Source organism: Schistocerca piceifrons, chromosome 3 (genome assembly GCF_021461385.2).
Source record: "Schistocerca piceifrons isolate TAMUIC-IGC-003096 chromosome 3, iqSchPice1.1, whole genome shotgun sequence".
NCBI lineage: Eukaryota > Metazoa > Arthropoda > Insecta > Orthoptera > Acrididae > Schistocerca > Schistocerca piceifrons.
In genome coordinates, this window is record NC_060140.1 from 291,993,193 (window position 1) to 292,014,103 (window position 20,911).

The following is a 20,911-nucleotide window of genomic DNA, read 5'->3' on the forward strand; positions in this document are numbered from 1 at the left end:
CTGAGCACATTTAGAGAGGTTTCCTTCACCTAAGTGTGTGACCTTCTGTCCCAGGCACATGCACTGTTTCAAATGCCAGCACATTGAGCATATTTTTCTTTGGTGTCAAGGAGAAGCCACTTGTTGCAAATGTGGTATGGCCAACCATGACCGAGTCGCTTGTTCATCTCTTTTGAGCTGTGTGAATTACTCTGGGGCTCGCCCTGTCTGTGATTGGGACTCCAGCATATATCTGGAAGAACAGAAGATACAAGAGCCTGAGATTACAACGTACATCCCATATGGTGAGGCTAAAAAGATGTATAAAGCTATGCTGCCCCCAACTTTCACAACCTCCTTTGCTTCAGTTCTTAAACAGCCAGTGCAGAAAGCTGATGGTGCAAACAGCGGTTGCTAGTGTTTGCACTATTACCTGAATTTGTCAGTGCAGTTGTGCTGCTGCAATTATTTTGACACCTGTACTCCTACCCCCCCCCCCCCCCCCCCCCCCCCACACACACACACACACACACATCAGAATTTCAGAAAAGGCAATGTTGCAGAGCTCCCTACCCCTCCTAAGATTAAGTCTGGTACACCGTCAAATGCTGCAACAACTACTGTGCGGTTGTGGTTCTGAAGTCTACGCAGGGCATAAAGTCAAAGGCGAAGCATCTGCCACTGACAGAGTAGGCAAGTAAACAGTCCAACAAAGCTGGCATCATCCTCTATAACGTCTTTCTTGATTGCTCTTTAGAGGTGAAGACCTAGATGTTGGACTGGGGCAGTCACCTCTCCCCAAGACAGAGCCTCCACCCATTGCGGGCAAAAAGTTAGAATGAAAGTATTTCCCCTGAGATAGATGGCTCCCATCCTACAGTGAAACATTAAGGCCAGGTACTTATTCCAAATAGTTGGAAATTCGATTTTTATTGCATTTTTTGAAAGGTGTACTTGTCTAAATGTTGGGACGAAAAGATTTATTAGTCCATGCATTACAAAAAGTTTCTGTAGCCTGTTGTTCAAAGCAATGTCATGGCCTATGTGGCATGCTCTCAGCCAGAGACGCCCAGCTCAGGTAGAAAACATGTCATTCCGTGAAGCACGTTCACAGAATGGTTTATATCGCAGTATGCAAGCAAGCATATTTGTCGAAAAAGCTGACGAAAAACGTGTGCAGGCTGGCGAATGCAGCATATCCAGCTCAGCCAGATCGGCTTTTCTCACTAAGAACAAGCAAATTGCTCTCCAGGAACAATTCGAGTTAGAGGAAGGGGTGATATACAGTCCTGAAATTGCAGACTAAACGTAAATAATGAAAACACTTTTTTTTGTCAAAACATAATTTTTGGTCCTCCATATTGGATCAGCCATTTTGAATTTTGGAAACCAAACTTCAGATTTGTGTTCAGCAATGTCAAAGGTATATAAGTAGTAGTTTTTTATGCAAGTTGAACCAATAATACAAATAAAAGTTTTCCCTAAACTTTAAACAGATTTTTCTCGAGAAACAATTTGTCAGAACTGAATGCAGCATAAAATAAAAGCAGTTCAACCTATTAACTTCTACCTTTGACCTGTGAGAAGTAAACACTTTTCTTAGGAGGTTAGACCTATAGTCATGAAATTTGTTAATATTAACTATTTTTTTGTAAAGCCACAAAGAGAGAAACAAATCCTCAAAAATGGACCTCAAAGCTCGACTTAGCACCATGTCGTTAAATTTAATGTAGTATTGACTGAAGTTATTCATTCCTGGTTTCAGATAGCTCCAGGGGGGCTACACTGCATGCAGTTTGTGTACTTCATACTCGCAGGACCTTGTTCACTCCATAACAACATGCGCCTTTTTTCTTTTTTTTTTTTATTGAAAATCTAAAGTAAAGTTCAAAATATGATCAATCTTAATACCTGAATAGATCCTTTGTAAGTCTTTTCATTGTCTCAAATAAAAAAATTCCAAACTTCACCTATTTTTTGCTCGTTTCAATGAGAACCTGGCCTTAATGGTTTCAGAACATGTGGAGGAACTGAAACTGCTACCTTGTGTTTGCAGGAAATGCATTTCAAAGCATCTGATGCCCCCATTCTACAGGAACATACACTCTATTGCAAAGATGACCTGACAGGAAAAAACTAAGGAAAGGGTCGCTCTGTTTGTCAATAAAGTGCACCACTTCTCTGATCTCCCCTTAGCTACTGATTTGCAAGTGGTTTCAGATGCAGTTCAAGTATGTCAAATGATCACAGTTTGCTCACTGTATTTACCTCCACATGAGGTAGGCTCTAATGGGTCTCGTAGAACAACAGAACAACTCCCCTAACCATTTCTCCTACTGGGAGACTTCAGTGCTCATCATATATTGTGGAATTAGACCTCTACTTGCTGTTGGGGATGGGGTTTGGAGAGCTTCATAGTGTGCCACGAGCTATACATTCTCAACAGACGCAATTCCACTCATTTCTGAGCTGCTGCTGGGTCATCTCAGCCATCAACCTCTTTTTGTGTTCTTCAGATCTTGCAGACTGTTCAGTAGGAAGTCACTCACAACCTTCATTCCAGTGACCCCTTCCCACACCTTATTGACCTGCTGGATGAAACTCTCCCTGAAAGGACACAACCATGATGGATGATTAGCGGAGCCAGCTGGACACTTTTCAGCCAGCTGGCTGTGGCTGAGTGCTGTGACGGCATGCAGAAATGGGTGGACCTCACCCCACAAGTAATCCTCCATGCTGCTGATGTCTTCATCCCAAAGTTGTCTCATCATTCTTGGAGGCCACCTGTCCCTTAGTGGACTGATGAGTGCCATTCAGGTCAGACGCGCATCTCTATGGCAGTTTAAGAGCTGCTCAGTGGCGGAAAACCTCGCAGCCTTTCAATTAACGAGAGCAAAGGCTTGATGCGTCATTAAGGGGTGCAAGAAAAGGTCATGGCAAGTGTTCCTGGACTCTGTCAACCATTCCGCTTGTTCTAATGTAATATGGGAAACCCTCAGGAGGATTTCTGATGAAGGCAGTTGGTTACCTATAGCAGCATTATCGAATCAAGGATGTCTCCAAGCAACACCTGGAGACATTGCACAGACAATGGCAGAGCATTTTGCACTGACTTCTGCTGCTTCTAGTCAGGATTCAGTACTCTGTCATTACCATATCACTATGGGAAGGGGTGATATGGACTTCAGGTCTAACAATTCAGAGACCTATAATTGCTCTTTCTCCATATGGGAGCTGGATTCGACACTGTGTGCAGCTCGTGATACTGCAACCGGTCCTAACCAAATCTGATACAGTGTGCTGTGGAACTTGCAACCAGCATCAAAGTAATTCCTCTTATGATATTTTAATTTGATGTGGCAGTGAGGCAGTTATCCCAACTCATGGAGGGAGGCAATTTTGATACCTCTTCTCAAACTGGAAAAGGACTGAATATGTCCTAGTTGATACCAGAGTGTCATTTAACAAGCTGCATAGGAAATACCTAGGAATGAATGGTTAACCATTGTCTGGTCTGGATGTTAGAGACCAGGCAGCTCCTAAGTTGCTCATGTCGGGTACTAAGGGGATTTCAATCCAGTTTCGACAACCTAACCCTGCCAGAGGCAGCTGTTCACCAGGCTTTCCTGTGTCAACAGCATTGTATGGGTATATTTTTTGACATTGGTAAGACATACAATATTACTTGGTGACCCAGTATTCTAGGGCAGCTCCACCAGTGGGGCTTGCGTGGGCGTCTCCCCATTTTTGTTCGGTGCTTCGTCTCTAAGTGCTTTTTTCGGTACCAACTTGGTGATTCGCTGCCGAATAGTTTCAAGCAAGAGAATAGAGTTTCTCAGGGCAGTGTTTTAAGTGTTACCCTCTTTGCCATAGCCAAAAACAGTATCACATCTACAGTAAAGAGTTCTGCACAATGCTCCTTATTTGCGGATGAAGTGACAGTTTCTCTCTCTCTCTCTCTCTCTCTCTCTCTGTGTGTGTGTGTGTGTGTGTGTGTGTGTGTGTGTGTGTGTGTGTGTGTGTGTGTGTGTGTGTGTTTCCATTTTAATCATTCGTGTCATATTTTTAGTGTACTCGACGTCCGTAAGTGGAACACCATTCTCCTTTTTAAAGACTGTGTGGTTTTTCAGCCTCATTTTTGGATCCAAACTGTCTTTGTTACCATATCTGAAGGACCTGAAGGCAAGGGCCCACAAGGCCCTGAATTTTTTGAAGTGTCTTAGCCAAAGGTCTTGGAGAGCAGATAGGATGTGTCTGTTCCAATTTTATAGGGCTTTCATTCATTCCAGGCTGGACTATGGGTGCTCAGTGTACAGGTCAGTGAGGCCTTCATACGTGAAGATCATTGACACTGTGCACCATGAGGGAATCAGGTTGGCCACAATACTTACAGGACCACCCCCATATCCAGTATTTGTGCTGAGGCTTGGTGAACCACCACTTACCATGCGGCAGCAGCTTTTCATGGTGTGTCAGATGTGTCAGCTTCCCACTACTCTCACTTTCCCACCATACCATACTGTTGCTCATCCATCTATGGAACGCATCTTTATGAATCATCCACAGGCAACGAGGCCATTTGGGATTTGTCCGAAGTGTGTGCTGGAGTCCCTTATTGTGGGGCACATACAGGCTCAAATATGGAGTTTTAACCAACTGCTATCCTGTTTACTACAGAGGCCCAGAGTAATTTTAGCTTTACTGTAGTGCAGGAGAGATTGCACTCCTGTTTCTGTTTTTACTGTGATTTTCCTGACATTTAAAATGAGCACCACAACTATGTAGCTGTCTTCACAGATGGATATAAACAGGGAGCCCCTTTTGGTTGCTCTATTGTTTTCCCAGATTGTGTCTTCAAGATCCAACTGCCTCAAGACTTTACTGTCTTCAACACAGAATTATACGGGATGTTGTAGGCACTGGAGCAGATGATACATTCTTCGAGTGCTAAATTCTTTGTCCCAATTCTCTGAGTACCCTTCAGCTGGCCACTGTGGCCAAGCGGTTCTAGGTGCTTCAGTCTGGAACTGCGTGACCGCTATGGTCGCAGGTTCAAATCTTGCCTCAGGCATGGATGTGTGTGATGTCCTTAGGTTAGTTAGGTTTAAGTAGTTCTAAGTCTAGGGGACTGATGACCTCAGATGTTAAGTCCCATAGTGCTCAGAGCCATTTGAACCATTTGAAGTACACTTCACTCTCAAGAACACTTATACCCGAAAGATAAAGTAGTCCATAGTATCCAGGACACCCTCCTCCAACTTCAACGGCTGAGGAAGGAGGTTTCTTTCTGCTGGGTACCAGGGCTTTTGGGTATTGTTAGGAATGAAAGGGCAGATATAGCAGCTAAGGAGGAGTGTTGTGATACTCAGTTATTTCAGATTTCCATCCACCTGCATCCTATCATCTCGCTTTTAAGATGTAGTCTCATGTCGATGGGAGGATCAGTGGCTGGAAGTGCCAGACAGTAAGCTCCATCTAGTAAAGCCCACAACAGGGCCATGGCATACCACCTCCTAGCCACACTGACAGGAAGCACCCCTCCTTATATGTCCATGCATAGGCCACTGCCCTATGACACATGGCTTCTTGCTCAGGTGAGAGGTCTCTCCAATGTGTGATGCTGGTGGTGTGTAAATTACTGTATACCACTTTTATTAAGAGTGATTTTATTTTCCGAACAGAGGGCAGCAGCAGATTTTCTGACAGGTCTGTGCTCTATTTTAAGTAACGTTCAAACAAATGTGGCGAGTGTTTTAAGCTTCTATGATTTGTCCAACTTGTTTCCTAAAATTTTAGGGCAATGTTGTTATTTTTTTAACAGGGTGACTGGCTCACCAAGTTTTTTTGTAAGTGTTCAACCAGCTTTTCTTTCAGCTATTCTGTGGTTTTACTTCTGTTTTAATCCCATGTGTAGCACCTTTCATCATTTCTCCATTGTCTTAAGGAGTGTGAGGTAGAGTGATTGTACAGATCAATGCAAGAGATGTGGGGGTGATTGAATGATTGTCATTTTCCTATTTTTGTCATTTTCCCCACATTCGTTTCATTTAATATGTGGAAGGGGGCTAATAATCTGTAAGCTCCAAACACACACATATTTCTTCCAGTCTTTTTAAAAAGTGTTTAATAAAGTTGCTAATTGTAAGATACTGACTCATTTAAAGGAGTAGAACTTGTTAACTACCTTCAAGTTGGAGTTTGTAAAGGAGTATTCATAGAGAAAGCAATACAGTACATTACAAACAAGAAAAATCCACCTTTGGGAATATTTTGTGACCTAGCCAAAGTCTTTGCTTGTGTGGATTACAAAATTTTACTTACATCTACATACATATTCTGCAAGCCACCGTGTGGTGCATGGCAGAGGATACTCCTACCACTACTTGTCATTTCCTTTCTTGTTCCATTCACAAATAGAGTGAGGGAAAAACACTTGTCTATACGCCTCTACACGAGCCCTAATTTCTTTTTATCTTACCTATGTGCTCCTTATACGAAAGACACACTGGTGGTAGTAGGATTGTTATGAAGTCAACTTAAAATGCCGGTTTCTCTAAATTTTTTCAATAGTATTTCACTAAAAACACACCATCTTCCCTCCAGAGATACCTATTTGAGTTCATGAAGCAGTTCTGTAATACTTGTATACTACTGGTAACAAATCTAGCAGTCTGCCTCTGAACTACTTTGATGTCTTCCTTTAATACAATCTGTTGGAGATCCCAAACACTCAAGGAGCACTCAAGAATAGGTTTCACTAGTGTTCTACACAAGGTCTCCTTCACAGATGAACTACAGTTTACTAGTACTCTACCAATAAACCAAAGCTGACTACTTGTCTTCCATTCTACTGTCTTTAAGTGCTCGTTCCATTTCATATCATTTTGCATTGTTACGCCCAGATATTTAATTGAGGTGACTGTGTCAAGCAGCACCCTACTAGTGCTATATTCGAACATTACAGGAATGTTTTCCATTCTCATGACATTCTTCTATGTTTAGAGCAAGCTGCCATTCATCACACCAACTAGAAATTTTGTCTAAGCCATCTTATATCCTCCTACAGTCACTCAATGATGACACCCTTGCGTACACCGCAGTGTCATCAGCAAACAACCACAGATCACTGCTCATCCAGTCCATCAGATATCGGTTCTATTAACAAGTCTTCAAGCCGCCCTCATATCTGGGAACATATTCCGTATGCTCTTACCTTTGTTAACAGTCTGCAGTGGGGCACCATGTCAAATGCTTTAAGGAAATCTATGAATATGAAATCTGCCATGGCTCTCAGGATATTGTGCAAGAAAGGGCAGGCTGAGTTTCACAGGATAGTAAACCAAAATGTTATAGCATTAACGGCATTCCTCTTGCATTGATGGAGTCTTACTTTCAAAACAGGAAGCAAAGAGTCTTGTTATGTAACGGGGAGTGCCACAAAGTATTGGGCCCGCCCTTGTTATTTACCTACACAAATGATCTTCCAGTTACATTAAAAGGTGATTTGCAGCTAACATTTAATCTAACCTAACAAAGACTCATCCTATGCAGCTTCAAATGAGCAGAATGACCTATTAGCACATTAATTATACATTAATGGTGACACACTAAATGAAACACACCGTGTAAACTTTCTTGGGCTCCTTTTGGATATCAAGTTAAAATGTAGTCCACACATGGATCAACTAAACAACACAATCATTTCAGTATGTTACGCTCGTAGAAGCATCTCTCATTGTGCGTCTCTCACGTAAAACAAGAGTGCTGGCTTATGTATTTTCACTCCCTATTTTCTTGTGAAAGTATCTTCTGCGGCACTGTGCCTAAAGTAAGTAAAAAAAGCAGATATCTGTACATCTTGCGGAAGCCTTTTTATAGATCTCGGAATTCTTACCCTCATTTTCCAGTATGTTTACTCCCTAGTGGTTTTTTTTTTTTTTTTTTTTTTTTTTTTTTTTTTTTTTTTTTTTTTTTTGCTGGTAATAGAAATTAGTTTCAGATGATTTGTGATTTAACTAGTAATAATCCAAGACACAAAAAGAATTTTCGTGTAGACTTTGCCTTCTTGTTGAATGGAATTATGTACACTTGGCATCACAATAATTGACCACCCCTCAAATTCTAAATCCAGCCATTTGCACTAACTAGCAACATTGTAGGATGGGGAAGTGTTTGGAGGAAGTGTTGACCTCTGCTCGAGCTGTTGCCTGTACCTACTTCTGGTCTAGTGGTAAACGTCACACAGTATAGATGCAAAATAGCAAGTCCAAGTCCACTCATTCCTTTAATTTTTTTAACGCTGAAGGTAACATTCTGATGAAATCTCAAACATAATTTGCTTCACTTTCTAACCCACTAGTAATAGCAACACCTTCCATGAAATGACATGAGACTGTGTGAAGATCAGAACAGTTTACATTAATAGAATGTTTCCTTGTACTACAGCAGTCACAGGTAACTGGTCACCTGCCACCAGCCACCATACAACCAGGTGAATGGGGTTCAGCACATCTTGTGAACGTTTCTGCTCTCATGTTGGTAAGAATAAAATTGTTTCTTATTGTAATTTGATTTTCCACACAAAGTAAATTTGATAAACCAAGTGAACACCACGCAATTACACAACACCCATGGATTGAAGTTGTAGCATTTGTCTTGCAGTTATGAATTGCATTTTGCATACTTGATTTACAAACGTTGGTTAAACATTATAAAATAGAGTTGCAGATGGGAAAATGTGTAGCATTTGTGACATATTGTTCACTTTTTGTTTAATAGAGGGGTGAAGACAGCTTGTATCATCTGTGAGACAAGTGCTACCTGAAAAATCATGGCAGAAAAGGATTTTCTTGTTTCAAGATAGATTGTTCTGGATTGTATAATTTTCCACATTCAAGAAGTCTCAATTTTTGTTTGAATATCATCAGTTTGCTCCTTGAGCATTCCTATGCAGTATTGTTACTCTTGAAGAGTTATGATGTCTTTACATTAGCTTCTTAAGAAGAAATTAATCGCTGAGCCCTAAGAAGATACAGCTCCTCAATCAAAGGGAAGTGTGAACATACAATATTTTGCATCTGGTGGCACAAAAAGGGTGTTGTGCACTACGAACTCCTCTCCAGGAGTGCATCCGTCAAAGCTGGCATTTGTTGCTAATAATGCTAAACAAGCAAAATTATGATGTTCAAACAAAAATGCAGTAATATAATCACCTCTCTGAGTTTTGTGCCTGCAGTGCTCCTATACCGAAACTCCTGAACCTTGCATATTGAGTGCAAACGTCGTAGGTTAAACAGTTACAGTTAATCACATACATCTGTTATTGAGAATTCTTGAATGTGGAAAATCATTCATACCAAAACAATGTATTGAAACAGGAAAATCCTTTTCTGTCATGGTTTGTCCAATAAAGCACTTGCCCCACATGGCACAAATGTTTCAAGCTGCATCTGCTGCCTTCACCCATCTGTTAAACCTAAAGTGAAAAATATATCACAAATGTTAGACCTTTTTCTTCTTACAATACTATTTTATAATGCTCGAACAATGTTTGTGACAGTCAAGTATGCAAAATCCATTTCATAACTGTGATACAGATACTAGAATTTCAAATAAGAAAATGACAGTTGATAAAAAGACCCATAGTAACCTACATATGTTGTGTAATTACTCGCTGTTCACTGGGTTTATAAAAGTTGCTTTGTGCAGAAAATCAAACTACAATAAGAAAAAAAATTATATTTGTTAGTTAACAGCAGAAATGTGCCCAAGATGCACTGCATGTTCTCCTGGTCGAGCAGCAAGCGTCAAGTATATGATGATGGGTGGCAAGTTGCTGGTGGCAGCTGTAGTACAAGGAAGCACTCTAGCATAAATTGTTTCGAGCTCAACATGGCCATAAGTTGTTTCATGGAAGGTGTTGGTATAACTGGTGGGTTGGAAAGTGAAGCAAATTATCTTTGAGTTTCCATCAGACTGGTACCTTTAGTAGACCACTGAAATGCAATTGGAAAAAAAAGGAAAAGAAAGAAGAAGAAAATGAGGGAACTCGAACTCACAAATATACATCTACAATGCATGACGTTTACTACTATACCATGAGTAAATACACTTGGACTGTGAAAAAATTGGGACTTTGTACGAGCACTGATGACCACTTAGTTGAGTGCCCCAAAACAAATCATCATCATCATCATCATCATCATGAGCAGATACTGGACTATAACAGCTTGAGGAGGAGACAATACTTCCTCGCATTATACAGTTTTGTGACGTCATGCAGGTGGCCAAACTTAGAATTTTGAAGAGCTGTCTATTTTTGTGCTGTCATATGTACTTTGCTAGGGAGATATTCAACAAACTCTCATCCAACATGAAACAAGAAATTGGGAATCCCAAACAATTAAAAAAAAAATTAAATACATATCTCTCTGGCCACTCTTTTTACGGATTATCTGAATATCCAAATTTAGGAAAATTCTCTCAAGAAAATTATAAAGTTACGATACAAATTTCTGTCCAGTGCTTACATTCAGGAGAAATGTCAGCAGTGCTGATACACACATATAGAAGTAATTACACTGTTACCGCTTTCAGAATGGATAGCTCTTTCCTCAGGGAGGAGAGGTGTATTGCTTAGGGAAGGTTAAAAGGGAAGGGCAAGTCAATCAGGCCCCAGGGTGAGAAGGACCCACTTCACTACAGGTGGATCCATCTCATCATGGGATAAAAATAATGATAACTGAGACAAAATGTGTGCAAGAAAGAATGGCTTGTTGCATACACTGAATACTGAGAGGAAGAGTTACAGAAGTCATATGGCATGTTTGTTGTCAACATCTGTATATCTGATATTTTTCTTGCTCCATCTACAACAACTTTGTGTCCAAAAGTAGATGTGTTTCCACATCTTTTATGTTTTACTCTTTCTGCCCCTATGTGAGTAGAATTTTTACCTATTCTATTATATTTTGTATGCTGCTTGAATTTTATCTCTTCAAACCCGTTTCGCCTTCATTGAAGATGGCAGTCTAACAAGTATTGGTCATGATCAAGGATAACATCAGATAACAAAATATTTTGAAGTCCATTTATCCCAGATGTTAGTGTAATATGTGAACATAAACTTATTATGCCATTCGGCTGTAATTCCTGATAATTAGTGTACATACTGACACAAAGTGCCCTTATGGCAGTTAGTTCTGTGCCTCCACACATCCACTCTTATGACACAATATTTTAATTTTTTTAATTTTTACACAGAGAGGAACATTCTCAAATATCAATAAATGTGGATCAAACTTTGCGAGGGGGAGGGGGGGTTAGAGGCAACAAAATAGTGCAATCTGTAATGTTTTTGTTTGTATCCAGTTTCACTTTTAAAGGGTAAAACACCCTGAGAGATAATTTGGAATTTTAGGTTTAGAGGGAATAGCTTCAAAATGATCATATGTAAAAAATATCTTTCATATAAAACTTCAAATGTAATTAATGTTCTTGAAAACCATAATCAACTTTTTTAATAATTTGAAATTTTGCAAAATACTCTGTCAATCAATTTTGAAAAATGAAAACTTTTGTTACAACGTAAATGAAAGAAACTTTCAAGACACATACATCCCAATGTACTGAAGCTGAATCCTGAAAAAAACCATTTTTGGAAAAAAAGTTGTATACAATGTGCTGTCAGTGTTTTCAGCATACCTAATGAAATTATCTAAACATTTATTACTATTCTAATTATTTTTTTTTCTTGTGTTGTTGTGGTCTTCAGTGCGAAGACTGGTTTGATGCAGCTCTCCATGCGTCTCTATCTTGTATCAACCTCTTCATCTCTGAATAACTGTTGCAACAGACATCCTTCTGAATCTGCTTACTGTATTCATCTCTTGTGTTACCCCACACACTTCCCTCCAATACTAAATTGGAGATCCCTTGATGTTTCAGAATGTGTCCTATCAACCGATTCCCTCTTTTGGTCAAGTTAGCCACATATTTCTTGTCTCCCCAATTCTATCCAGTACCTCCTGATTAGCTACATGATCTACTCAACTAATCTTTGACATTCTTCTGTAGCACCACATTTCGAAAGCTTCTGTTCTCTTTCTGTCTAAACTGTTTATTGTCCATGTTTCACTTCCATATTTGGCAACTTTCAGAGAAGACTTCCTAACATGTAATCTATATTCGATGTTAACAAATTTGTCTTCTTCTGAAATGCTGTTCTTGCCATTTCCAGTCAATTTTTTATATCCTCTCGGCTTCGACCATCATCAGTTATTTTGCTGCCCCAATAGCAAAACTCATCTACTACTTTAAATGCCTTGTTTCCTAATCTAATTCCCTCAGTGTCACCTGATATAATTCGACTACATTCCATTATCCTTGTTTTGCTTTTGTTGATGTTCATCTTATCTCCTCCTTTCAAGACAACGTCTAGTCCATTCAACTGCTCTTCCAAGTCCTTTGCTGTCTCTGACAGAATTACAACATTATGTCGGGGATAGGCTACAACCCTATCTCACTCCCTTCTCAACCACTGCTTCCCTTTCATGCCTCTCAACTCATTACTCCCATCTGGTTTCTGTACAAGTTGTATATAGCCTTTCACTCCCTCTTTTTTACCCCTGCCACCTTCAGAATTTCAAAGAGAGTATTCAAGTCAACATTGTCAAAAGTTTTCTCCAAGTCTACAAATGCTATAAATGTAGGTTTGTCTTTTCTAAACCTGTCTTCTAATATAAGTGCGAGGGTCATTATTGCCTTGTGTGTTCCTACATTTCTCCTGAATCCAAACTGATCTTCCCCGAGGTTGTTTTCTACCAGTTTTTCCATTCTTCTGTAAAGAATTTGTGTCAGTATTTTGCAGCCATTATTTATTAAGCTGATAGATCAATAATTTTTACACTTGTAAGCAACTGCTTTTTTTGGAATTGCAATAATTACATTCTTCTTGAAGTCTGAGCATATTTCACCTGTCTCATACACCTTGTTCACCAGACAGGACAGTTTTGTCATGGCTGGCTGTGCCAAAGCTAGCAGTAGTTCTGATGGAATGTTATCTACTCTTGAGGCCTTGATTAGAAGTAGGTCTTTCAGTGCTCTGTCAAATTATTTTCGCAATATCATATCTCCCATCTCATCTTCATCTACATCCACTCCCTTTTCTACAATATTGCCTTCAAGTTTATCTCACTTGTATAGACCCTCTGCTCACCTTCTACCTTTTCCTTCTTTGCTTAGGACTGGTTTCCCAACTGAGCTCTTAATATTCATACAGCTACTCCTCTTTTCCCTAAAGGCCTCTTTAATTTTCCTCAAGGTGGTATCTGTCTTCCCCCTAATGAAGTATGTTTCTAAATCCTTACATTTGTCCTCCACCCATTTGTGCTGAGCCAGTTTGCACTTCCCGTCAGTCTCATTTTTTAAATGTTTGTATTCCCTTTAGCCTCCTTCATTTGCTGCATTTTTATATTTTCTCCTTTCATCAATTAAATTCAATATCTCTTGTATCAGCCAAGGATTCCTACTATGTCTTGTCTTTTTACCTATTTGTTCCTCTGCTGCCTTCACCATTTCATCTGTTAAAGCTACCCATTCATTTCCTACTGTGTTCCTTTCCCCTGTTCTAGTCAACCATTGTCTAATGCTCCCTCTGAAAATCTCCACAACCTCTGGTTTTTTCCTCTTATCCAGTTCCCATATCTTTAATTTTCTACTTTTTTTCCAGTTTCTTCAATTTTAATCTACAGTTCATGACCATAGATTGTGGTCAGAATCCACATCTGCCCCTGAAATGTTCTTCAGTTTAAAAACTGGTTTCTAAACTTCTGTTTTACAATTATATAATCAATCTGGAACCTTCCGATGTCTCCAGGTCTCTCCCATGTATACAACCTACTCTTATGATTCTTAAACCAAGTTTTAGCAATGATTAAATTATGCTCTGTGCAAAACCCTATCAGGCAGCTTCCCTTTTCATTCTGTCCCCCCCCCCCCACCCCCCACCCCCACCCCCACCCCCACCCCCCTCCAGTCCATACTCACCTAATATTTTTCCTTCCTCTTTTCCTACTATCAAATCCGAGTTCCCCATCACTATTAAATTTTTGTCTCCCTTAACCGATTAAGGGATTTAACATTCCACACTCCGATTCCTAGAATGCCAGTTTTATGTCTCCTGATGATGACATCCTCCTGAGTAGTACCTCCACAGAGGTCCAAATGGGGATTATTTTACCTCCAGAATATGTTACTCAAGTGAAGGCCATCATCATTTAGCCATATAGTTAAGCTGCTAGCCATTGGTAAAAATTATGGCTGGAGTTTCCCTTTGCTTCCAGCTGCTTGCAGTACCACACAGCAAGACTGTTTTGGTGATGTTACAAGGCCAGATCAGTCAGTCATCCCCTGCAACTACTGAAAAGGTTGCTGCCCCTCTTCAGGAACCAAATATTTGTCTGGCCTCCAACAGATACCCCTCCATTGTGGTTGCACCTATGGTATGGCTATCTGTATTGCTGAGGCGCACAAGCAACCCCACCAATGGCAAGGTCCATGATTCATGGGGGGATTAGACCTGTTTATTTCTACAATGGTTTACATCAGTTTACAGCTTGAACATATAGCTATTTTTCAACATAATAACCATTTCTGTCGATGCATTTTTGTAGACGTTGTGGCAGTTTTTGTATACCCATGTCATACCAGCTCGCCGCCATGCTGTTCAGAAAGTTATGAACCTCTTCTTTCACCTGGTCATCGGAGCTGAGTCGTTGGGACCACAATTAACGCTGAGAGGTACTGTCAGACTCTGAAAAAACTCTCCTGCAACAGTTTCAGTGGAACATAATCACCTACCCACCCTATAGTCCTGCCTTGGTGCTCAGTGACTATCACCTGTTCCCTAGGTTAAAAGAACATTTGGCCAGAAAGCGATTCAGCTCTGATGAGGAGGTGAAAGAAGAGGTTCATAACTTTCTGAACAGCATGGAGGCAAGCTGGTATGACATGGACATACAAAAACTGCCACAACATCTACAAAAATGCATCGACAGAAATGGTTATTATGCTGAAAAATAGCTAAATGTTCAAGCTGTAAACTGATGTAGACCATTGTAGAAATAAACAGGTCTATGTACTTACAAAAAAATAGGAGACCTTACTTTTGGGATTACCCTCATACATTCATGGTTTTCTTGTTTTTTGGTTTACCGTTCCACATACCTGCATGTTGTTAGTTGAAAATAATAAGTAACTCAATATTACAATAGAAAATAATTACAATAATGATAATCTGTGAAGAAATGCTTAAAATGGAACTTTTTTTTTTACGTCATGCACATATAATATACACTACGGAGAAGATAATATAAAATGAAATTCAGCGGGAGTTCTAATTGTCACTGGTGATCTTCTAAATATCCTGTTTTGTATCATGCATATTTCAGTACATTGGTGAGCCTTGGCAAAGGGAATTGGTTACGCACTAAAGACGACAGCTTGATTATATTGTTTCTCAAGTGGAGACTGACATATAATGATTCAGCAAAACTAGGTCTGAAAGTCTACTTGCAAAGTTCTTCCAACACTGAAAGCTGTGTGTATGTTCCACGGCTGTACCTGTGCTTTCAACCCTTTGGGATCACCAGGCGAACATGTTGCGTGTCCTCAGATATGTTGCTCTAAATGGTTCTTTCACATTGACCACCTCAAGAATCTAACAATAATATGGATATTTCTCCCTCACTGGAAAAGAAAACATCTTTCAAATATCTTTCGACTGCTCAGATGTTTGTTTACTGTTACAAGTACATTTGGGGCTTCAAAATGAGATTCTCGATCCAAATCCACCATTCGTTTCTCTTAAAACTATTAAAAGGCAGGTGCTCACTATGGAAAAAAGGATGGTGAGCATTTTACCCAATAATAAGAGGCATCCGGTGATCTCAGAGGGCTCGATGGCACAGGCAGAGACATGGAACATATACATGTTTACGGCTTTGGATGTTGGAAGAACTTTTCGAGAAGATTTTCAGATCTAGTTCTGTTGAATGATTATGATGTCAATCTCCACTTGGGACACGATAAAATTAAGCTGCAGTCAATAATACATAATCAATTCTTTGCCAAGACATACCAATGCACTGATATATGCGTGATACAAATTAGGATATTAAGAGAATCACCTATGAGATTTTGAAATCCTGCTGAATTTTCTTTATGTATTGTCTTCTCCACTGTGTATATTGTGTGAAGATATTTCAGTCATTTTATGTGTATTGTGTAAAAAAAAGTTATGTTGTTAAATATTTGCTTACAGATCTGTGTAATTATATTCTTTCATAATAATGAACTAGCTATTATTTTCAATTGCAAAATACATGTATGTGAAATGGCAAAAAATCATGAATGTAAAATGTAGAATAACAATTAAACATAAATCTGGTATAAGTAAAATAAATAGAATAGTAGTGAATGGTTAGATGTTGAAAGTACTCTCATAGCTGATTGTGTACAGCTTATTTTCCAAAAAGGCATTTCTGGATCCAGCTTTATTATATAGGGATGTATGTGGCTTCAAAGCTTCTTTAATTTCTGTTGTAACAAAAGTTTTCATTTTTCAAAATTAATTAATGGTGGTGGGGTATTTTGCAAAATTTCAAATTATTAGAAAAGTTGATTAAACAGGTTTCAAGAACTTTAATTACATATCAACTTGTATATGAAAAACCTTGGTTATGTATCACTGTTTCAAAGAAATTCCCTGTAAACCTAAAATGCCAAATTACTTTTCAGGGTGTGTTTCAGTCCATAAAAGTGAAACTGAACACAAAAAAAGACATGTTGAACTATTTTGCCACCTATAGACACAGCCAAGTTTTATCAAGATCATTTACTGACCCTTGGGAATGTTCCCTTGTCAGGGAGTAAGTGCAAAACAACCAATCAAAAAGTGTATTGTTCGATCCTCAGTTGGTCTTAGGATTTTTTTGTCATTTATTCCTTTTTTCAACTCTGGGAATAATCTGTTAACGTGAAACATGACAAGTTGCACCTTGGTTCAGAGTGCGCGTTAAACTGTGGGTGCCCTTATTCCCTCATTCAGCAGGTAACAATGACCACATGTAAGATGATTATGTTCTTAACACACAACTCAATTTCCATATTACACTTTATATGTAAAAATAATTCTTATGATGTGTACATGCAGACTTAAGCAACAAATGAAAATCTGTGCCAAGGCTGTGATTTGAATCCGGGTCCCCTACTCAGAAGGCACATGCACTAACCATTACGCCACCCTGACACAATGGCTTTGCACAACTGCATGAACTATGCTAGATTGCCTCCTTCCACCATTCAAATTCCCAGTCGCACCTCAGCCTAGCTGGTATTCCCCTTAAAGTCTAACAAAACTGCAGCAGGGGAGGAGGCAAGACATCCTAGGGTAATCTGTGCAGTTGTGCAAAGGTCTCTGTGCCAGGGTGGCATAGTGGTTAGTGCACCTGCCTAGTGAGTAGAAGACCTGGGTTCAAATCCCAGCCTTAGTACAAACTTTTATTCATAGCTTCAGTTTGCTTATATACATCATAAATGTGTGAGACTTGAAAAGGTCTCTGGAATCATGTTGTTTCATTTGATTAAAATAATTCTTCTTCACTATCATTCTTAATTGTACAATAAGTCCACCCTTTTGTATGTAACAAATTTACTGTTACAAACAATAAGAAAACAATTCATTATGCCAGTATTAACAGCTGATAGTAGGTTTAAGTTTCATTACAGGAAACATTCTGAAAAAAGCAGTCAGTGGTATTCCTATGCTTTCACAGTTATGTTTAACGTGACTTCTTAATAGCATATTTTAAGGTTTTTAACTGGGTTTACAATTCTGTTTTGTCCACAGTTTTGTTCGCCTTTAGACCCCAAGTACTGGTCAAAATGTGCTTATTGCCTAGATAATGTGGTTTCAAGATTGACAGAGAGCATATGTAAGACCACTATTCAGAGGACCTGAAGGAAGTAACTAGGTCAGTTGTTGAAATATTGCGTGCAAAATGGATTTGCTAACTTATCTAGAAACCAGAAATATACCATCAGAGAAATTGCTGAACTCACAGTGGTGACAAGGTAGCATAGGACTTTAGCTTGAAATGTATTTTTGTTTAAACCTGTTCATAGCTCTGCAAAGGGACTCTTCCACGTGTGCCCACATCAGTGTTATTATACAGGTATTAACCTAATGCTAGAAGATAAATGGGAGCCGTTTCATATAACTGAGGAAGCAACAACTTTTTTTTTTCCAGAATAGCAACTTTCCTGTAGATTTACACATATTAAATTTATCCTAAATAATCACAAATACAGTGTGGTTCTTTAATGACAGTTGATTATTAATGAAGCTTGTAACAGATGCTTGTCTTTGTTAATGTGTACTTCAGAATTTCTGAATAAATGTCATTTCAGCCTACTAAACAGTCTACAGTGTGTGCGAAATGGTGTATTGGTTGTGTCCATTGTGGAACCTGAAAACTCTTGAGATATACACTGCTAATTGCTGTAAAATCTAAAGAAACATATAATTGTACATTCACAAAATACATAAAGAAGTGTCAGATGACTACAATATCATTGAACCACAGATGGAATTAATCAACTCAGACAAATACCTGGTGTAACAATTTGTGGTGATATGAAGAGGAATGATCACACAAGCTCAATTGTGAGTAAAGTAGTTGGCCATTCCAAATGGAACTAACTGAGGGTATTGAATATGTCGAGAAAAGGCAGCACAGAAGGTCATAAGTTTGTTTGATTCATTGGAAAGTGGAAACCTGAATTGGCAGATGCTTGAAGATAAGATACTACTTGTCTCATGAAACTTTACTTTCAAAGTTACAAGAACCAGTATTAACTGAAGAATCTAGGAATATACCACAGTCCCCTATATATCACTCACATAGGGCCCGTGGATACAAGTTTACACTAATTACAGAGTTAGTTAAAGAGTTGTTCCTCTGTGCTCCATAGACAAATAGAATGAGAAGAAATCCTAATATATGGCACAATCAGAAGTACCCTCTGCCACGCACTTCACAATGACTTCCAGAGTATGTATGTTTTAAGTAAATGTTATCGACATTGAAATGGCTTGGAAAACTCCATGACGATACATACCTGTAGGTAATCAGCAGCCAGGAACTTAAAGATTGCTAGTTGCTGATTGTTTTTCACTATTACAATCCAGAAAACTTCAGCTCATTTCATTCCAACAGTACCACTGTCAGAATTCTTTTACCCATTATTTCTTTAATCACCGTTTACCTATGATAATTTCTAATTTCACATTTACGAGAATTTATAACTTTTTTCTTGGCTTTTTGTCTCTTGTACAAGTTTACCATGTTTGTTGTCTGGATAACCATCATATTACACATTAACTGTTTTAAAACTGTAAGGAACCAAAACTGCAAATATTTACTTTCAGGAGCCAAATTCCAATTACTGCCAAGGGACACATGTAAAAGTAGAAAAGACAGCCCTAGCTTTTGGACATATTCATATTTCTGCACATAGAATTAGCAAATGTTTTCTCACTATTCATTGATTGTGTAGGAGAGCCTTTGGCATTAAAGGAATAGGTGGGTACAGCTTTCTCTCCAAATAAAATTGCTTTGTTTTAACCAACATTTTTAAAATCAAAGCATTTTTATTGGCATGAATACTGATTGTGGGAGAGGAAATCTGGCACCTAGAATCACATTTCCAGACTCAATATTGAAGTGTTTAAATGTCCAACCAAAAGCAGAATTAGGAAATTGGTTTACAAAAGTTGAATCTAGGAGCTCCACATAAAACAGTACGTTAGTAGCAAGGATGGGTTTAGAGGCAGAGAAATGTAAAGAATAGTCCATTTAAGAACAAACAGGGCAGTGATGGGGAAAACCCAAAAAGAAAGGGAGAAGATGAAAATATGGAAGAAATATAGTAAATAAGGGATTAAATAAATAAAGAAATACTAAAAAAAAGGAAGTGGGTTGTTAATGAAGGTTTAAGTCCAGAAAGATTGAAGGATACGAGGACATGCTGGAGAGTAAAATCCCATCTCCATAGTTAAGGGAAACTAGTACTGGGAGGGAAGATCCAAATGGCCCATGTGGTGTAGCATGCACTCAGCTCTCTTAATTCATGTTGTAGGAATCTAGAGGTTATGAATTAAATAATTTGGTAATGCCATGTAGAACAGTCCATCCCACTATTTTTTTTAAATTTATGTGTGTGTTTATTTAATCAATTATTCACTTTATTATTTTTTATTTCTTTATCATTTTTCATTTCCTTTTATGCTCTCCTTGTAATTCTTAATTGCAGTATTCATTTCATTTCTCACTTTTCTCCCTCTTAATCCATTTTTACTTCTCATTGCTCTTCTGGTATCTCTGGGCTGAAGATGGCACTGTGTTTACCAATAAACTATCATTGACCTCCTACTCTTCCTGACACCTTCCCATCACTTTTGTCTCCCCTAATCCTGACATGGGAGTTCCTCTCAAACTGTGGTCATAGTTACCTCCAGCTTTCCAATCTTCCCCAACATATTGTACTTTCATCCCCAAGGAAGGATCTAACAGTTCTGAAACTAGGATAGTTTTTTACATTTGTGTATGATAGTAATTGGAATTTTGCTTGTTGAATATAAGCATTGTCCAGTCATTCAGTCTTCTTGGAGTTTTAAAATTTTATCAAGAGGATTTATGCTTTCGACACAGTAACTTCTTTTCTTATTAATGCCTGAGGAACAATATTTAGAGCTATAACATGCCATTTTGACATTTAGCACTGAGAAGGAACTCTCTCTCTCTCTCTCTCTCTCTCTCTCTCTCTCTCTCTCTCTCTCTCTCTCTCTCTCTCTAAATTCATATTCAAAGCT

At 38.8% G+C, this 20,911-nt stretch overlaps 1 protein-coding gene and 1 non-coding gene across 7 annotated transcripts in view; both read left to right on the top strand.

The window, feature by feature from the left end:
• LOC124789556 (N-acetyltransferase 9) overlaps positions 1-20,911 on the top strand; it is an 87,227-nt gene that overhangs the window by 18,575 nt on the left and 47,741 nt on the right. The window contains exon 2 of one of the 6 annotated variants that reach the window (XM_047256958.1): positions 17,888-18,011. The exons of 4 other annotated variants lie outside the window; for them this stretch is intronic. Coding sequence is in view for 1 of the 2 variants with exons in the window: in XM_047256957.1 (XP_047112913.1) it covers positions 18,684-18,703 (20 nt within the window). In the remaining variant the exon portion in view is untranslated. Of the gene's footprint in view, positions 1-17,887; positions 18,012-18,668; positions 18,704-20,911 lie in introns of those variants that run through there. One more of the 6 variants, XM_047256957.1, reaches the window with a different exon arrangement.
• Positions 17,460-17,531, top strand: Trnat-agu. Its single transcript has one exon. It is a non-coding gene; the product is annotated as a tRNA-Thr (tRNA).